Source organism: Larimichthys crocea, chromosome XVII (assembly GCF_000972845.2).
Source record: "Larimichthys crocea isolate SSNF chromosome XVII, L_crocea_2.0, whole genome shotgun sequence".
Lineage (NCBI taxonomy): Eukaryota > Metazoa > Chordata > Actinopteri > Sciaenidae > Larimichthys > Larimichthys crocea.
The window spans coordinates 3840529-3845799 of NC_040027.1; the positions used below are offsets into that span (position 1 = coordinate 3840529).

At 45.9% G+C, this 5271-nt stretch overlaps 1 protein-coding gene across 1 annotated transcript in view; it reads left to right on the forward strand.

Annotated features, from left to right (window-relative positions):
- Nucleotides 1–3136: 3136 nt before the first annotated feature.
- Nucleotides 3137–5271, forward strand: part of LOC104921080 (uncharacterized) — a 2180-nt gene continuing 45 nt past the window's right edge. Inside the window, exons 1-3 of the mRNA XM_027290206.1 lie at nucleotides 3137–3732; nucleotides 3974–4048; nucleotides 5079–5139. Coding sequence (XP_027146007.1) covers nucleotides 3165–3732; nucleotides 3974–4048; nucleotides 5079–5139 — 704 coding nt within the window. The 5' untranslated portion in view covers nucleotides 3137–3164. The remainder of the gene's footprint in view (nucleotides 3733–3973; nucleotides 4049–5078; nucleotides 5140–5271) is intronic.

The window sequence follows — 5271 nt, forward strand, 5'->3', positions numbered from 1 at the left end:
TTTAACGATGCGCAAGGACAAAAACACACAGTGGACACAGGACACATTCACTAACGTAAGGTTACTATTGCCTTATGATGTGACAGCTAGAGAGAGAGACCGGGAGATCAAAGCTAGCTAGGGAGAGATAGAGAGACGAAGGAGAGAGAGAGGCGCAGAAGATCACCTAGCAACGGGCCCACAGGTCGGCTATTCGAACCGGGCCGCTGCAGTCTGCCTGCTCTACCCACTGGACTAACAAGTCGCTGTTTTCTTTCCAGTTACTAGAAAATTATTAACCTTGGGCTGGATGGAGATCCGCATTGTATCTCATCCAGTAGTGGCTTTCTTTCCACACCAGTGCATCTGTAAACACAACGCAGTATTTAGTATGCTTTGCTTCACTGAAACTAACTAATATTAAAAAGGGTCCAGGTATAGTTCCGACCTGTTTTAGCATTTGCACGAGAAACACGAGTTGTTGTTACAAGCACACGGTTAAGGACCAGTTAAGCCACAGTGAACACACCAGTTAGATGTCACTTGTTAGCTACCACACTAGGAGTTAAAAAACTCCAGTTGTACGAGTTCTGTTGTTTTTCTGGCGAGTTATTAAATGTACTGCTGATGAGAAAGAGGGAAAAAGAATTGAAGGGAAAGGGAGCTGATTCATATTAATGACGTAAAAGACTCATGATGGGGATGGGGGGGAGTCATGTTGTGATCTATGAGCCCAGCAAGGGTCCTTCTCTTCATCCCGATCCACTGGCTGCTTCTTTCGGCCGCTTCAGAGAGTGATTGATCTGGACTGTCTGCATGCAGAACCTGTCCATCTGAACCCAGGTCTTTCCAGCCGTTGATGGTGGACGACACACCAAACCCTCGCATCCAATTCGACGGGATAGACCTGGCTTTCCAGCCTCGCTGTGTGCTGTCCGGCCAGTTCTGTGTAGCGCAGCTTCTTGACTCATAGGCCTCTTCAACTGCATTTTCCCACGGACTGTGCGGCTCTGCTATGAAAAAGGACTTCAGTGAAGGGGACCGAGCACAAGTCTGGCCTTAGGGTGTGCTGCAATCTCTCGCTGTGGAAGATAATTGCTGACCTATGTAGCCCAGCATTTCCAACCTCGGCCAGGTTACGCTTCCAAACTCTGGCTGCGTTAGAGCGGATGGTTGGCTTTCCTGTCCCTCTCGGACGAATGTCGGTGGCCTGTGCTGTGATGGAAAGGATGGTCTCCATCTGGGCCAGGAGTGATGGTATTTCCTCTTTCCTTCAAGCACTGCTGCCAAACTCTGGGACCCTGGTTGTGCCTCCCGGTGTAGCGGGCCTTTTTGTGAGGCTGGTCTTAAACAAACCGGTCAGGATGTGTTTGAGACGTTGCTGATGTTGCAGAGGGCCCAGGTTGGATCTTCGCCATACCCCAGGTGGAGGTTTTTTAGGATGGGAGCACGTCATTGGTATCTCTGATGATGAAGTTGTATATTGACGATCCATTTCCCAGAGATCCCTCCAGCCGAGCTTTCTCTTCCTCCAGGCCTTCCCCACCTCATCCACTGTCCTGCTTGGCAAGCGAGACAGCCTTTGCAGTTCTTTCAGCCTCCTCCTGGCGTACGCACTCTCCACCACACTTTTTCCTTTTATCGACGTTGAGGCCTTACCCAAGTTGGTTTGCTTGTTGTGGAGGCCGATCCTCTTCCCATCTGTGATGTGTCCCAATATCGCTGTGCCTCAGGGCTGCCGTTGGCCTGCTTACTGCACCGGATGGTGTCCATTTCCGTCACAGTTGCCCACATGGTGGTGCTGCAGCCTTCACTGATGGTTCGTCTTTGGAGTCTGTCAGTGTCATCTGAGTACTCACTTTAGAGCACTGTTATTCTTCAGTGAGGCTTTTGATGGGCAGCTCGAGGACCCTTTGCCATGAGGCTGTGTTGGTTCAGACGCGTGGGCACCAAGCCACTGTTTCGTCACACCGATTCCAGTGTGGTATCGCTCATTTTCTACAGTTGTTAGTGGACCTCGTAGACAGTCAAGTGGCCACATCACCCGCGGGGAGAAGGACCAAATTGCAGACCAGAGTTCTAGCTTCACCTGGGCAATGGGATCTTGTTGATGTGTCCGACCGTTGATGATCTTGCCTTAGCTGTTGCACTTTGTCTTTGTCCCTTAAGACTGAGTTGTCACCATCTGACCAGGTTTTGACCGGTTTGCTCGACACAGCTGTTGTATTGGGTCGTAACCAATGCAGAATCTTCAGTTTTTAGCTCTCCCTTGATTATCGAGATGCTGCCGTGACTATTCGGCTTGATATTATCCGGGCCCCACTTGCTGTCCTTTCTGGTTTTCCAAGTAGCAGGATTCCGGTGCCAAGCTGCAGTGGTGTGTCAGAGTGGTCATGTCGTCCATGTATGCCCGACGTGTGGAAGGCAGGATCCCGTTCCTGGTTTCACTCTCACCCCCCCCCCACCCATCTTGAGGCCCTGATGTGACCTCCATGGCCATTGTGAACGGCCAGGCGTTTGAAATCGTCACACCTGCCATGTGCCCTACCTCTACTCCGCTCCATGATGTTATGAAGTCAGTGTTGTGAGCTGAGCACAGAGCTGCAGGTCTTCGAAGTAGGCTCTTTACCAAGGTTAGTGATGGATGATGGAACATGGAAGAAGTGAAGGGACTCCCAGAGAAGGTTATGCGGAACTGAGTCAACGGCTTGGCCTTGTAGCTAGGGCTACAAGGCCAAGATGACATGGAAGAGTCCTTTGTTCTTTTCGACGCTTGGATCTGCATGCCAGACTCCTTACTCTGGTGTTTGATCCAGGTATCAACAATTTTGTTTTAGTCCCCAGAACAACCCTGGATAAACCAGGAATGCCAGACTTACGTACTGACTGTCTCCTTGTAGAAACAGGTAATTGTCCTTATTCTCAAGTAGTGTGGTACCAGTCTCTGCTGCCTTTAACCCATTCGCTGATTAAAAACGTCATTTACTACGTTGATTGAGAAGCGCTGATGGCAGAAATTGACCTCCTGACGGCTGCCGCCACTACTTTCTCCTTCTGGACATATGGCCCTTAGACACTCCTCGCCCTTGTCATGCCTTGGTATTAACCCTTCCCCTGCCAGACGATTCTCATTAGCCTCCAAAGCTAATAACTTCAATCGAAGAAGAGAAGGAGAAGTATCCAAGATGTCGCTGAGTGCTTTTACACTGAGAGATACCTCGTCAACCCATCCAGATGTAGAGCTTGCTTTGTCTGACCTTGAGAAGAAGCTTTGTAAGCTCTTCGAGCGAATAGAGATAAGAGGCAAGCGTGGTCGAAAGGTCCCCTTTCTCCTCACACCTGATATGCTGGCATCGATGGAGTTACTTGTCAAAACTCGCCGAATCTGTGATGTGCCTGATGATAATCAGTTCATGTTTGGGAGACCAGAAGCACTCACTCACTTCAGAGGATCAGATGTTATTCGCTGGGTGGCTCGAAGCTGTGGGGCAAACCACCCAGAAGCATTGTCCTCCACCAAATTGAGGAAGCACATGGCTACTATGTCCAAAGTCCTCAACCTAAAGGACAATGAAATGGACGACCTTGCTGACTTCCTTGGCCATGACATCAGAGTCCATCGCCAGTATTACAGGTTACCTGAAGGCACATTACAGCTGGCGAAGATAAGCAAAGTCCTGATGGCCATGGAACGAGGACAGCTGGCTGAATTTAAAGGAAAGAATCTTGATGAGATCAACATTGATCCAGAAGGTAATATTGGCCTTTGTAAGAAATAATTGTATGTACACACAGTGGTTTCCCTCTGCAGAATAATTTGGTAGCTGCAAAAGAAATGTTATCAATTGCTGAAATTGTAGAGATACCATTAGATTTTCCAATTCTCCAATCCAGTCGTACTCCTTTCCCTCTGCCCTTTTGTGCAGTGTTGCTTTCTGAAAATAGTTTATGTGCTATGTAATAATTTTATCCATATGGTTGCTGTGTTTCTCAGAGAAAGTGGTGGTGGACAGTGAAGCATCAGACGCTGAAGATGAGGATGCTGCACCGTCATCTTCACAATCGTCAGGTATTGTAATATTATAATAATAATAATAATATCACAATACAGCAATTCTGCAATAATTGGATATATCGCTACACAATCCTAAATGATACGTCACACTATCTAACTATAAATACAAATGTATTTGCTGCAAATCCAAACTGTTAGAAAACAGCACAATTCTGCAGCACGTCTGTAAATTAAAACTACGGCACTACAAAGCAATAATTAAAAAAAAAACATTTCTTTATAAATGCCACATAAAATGCAAATTCACAGAATTTACTGAATTTTTTTCTGAAAATTCAAATTGCTGTGTACCACCTCACTCTAATATGTACATCACATTTTATTGTGACTGTTCAGTGACAGCATTGTGCCGCCCTTTCTCCACCTAGTGATAGCTGTATTTTTAGGCCACTGGGAATTCTGAGTTTGAGTTTTGACCCTTTGGGGTTGCTGTAGCTAGTCAGTGTGGTGCTGAAGCAGCAGAGCAGCAGAAATGACAGTGAGGTTAGCATCTTATATTTATTTCACACAGAGCTCAGAAACATATGTACTTTGCACAATATGTCACTCAGGATGTTAAGCAGGATGTGTATTTCATGTTTAGATTATTTTTGTGATCGTGATGCACATTAATCCCACCACCCCCTAATTCCAAAACAGTGTATGCCCGCACCATTAAAGTTTTGTGGAAATTAAAAGGATTGTCACACAGGGCTTACTTCCTGCTCCTAGTAGGTGGCACAATGACTGTGACTTCTAATTGGCATGTAGATGTCCTCATGCCGGGACTCTTACATAATTGTTTTTATATAGTTAGTTATTAAAAGTAGGGGCAGTACCCATGATAGGTTTCAAAACAGTTGATCTAACGTTATTTTATTATTAAAATATCCTGTAAAAACAGATGAAGCAAAGCATATTGTGTTGAGGCTCATGTTGTTGGGTCTCTGTCTAAAATACTCCCTTCAGTTAATTCTATGTGACGAGACTTAATTGCATTTATTGAAAGTCCTTTCTTCTCCATTTTGCTCATGTGTTTTAATAGGCAGGTCAGATGAAAACGTGCCACTGGTCGGGGAGGTCTCTGAAGCAACGCTACCACAAAGGTAAGTGTTTTGTGTAGTAGATAATGAATGGGTCAAGTTTTATATTTATTCTTAATTGAATCGGCTCCTTTCCCTTCACTTCTTTTTCCCCTTTCCCATCAGCAGTACATTTAATAACTCGCCAGAAAAACA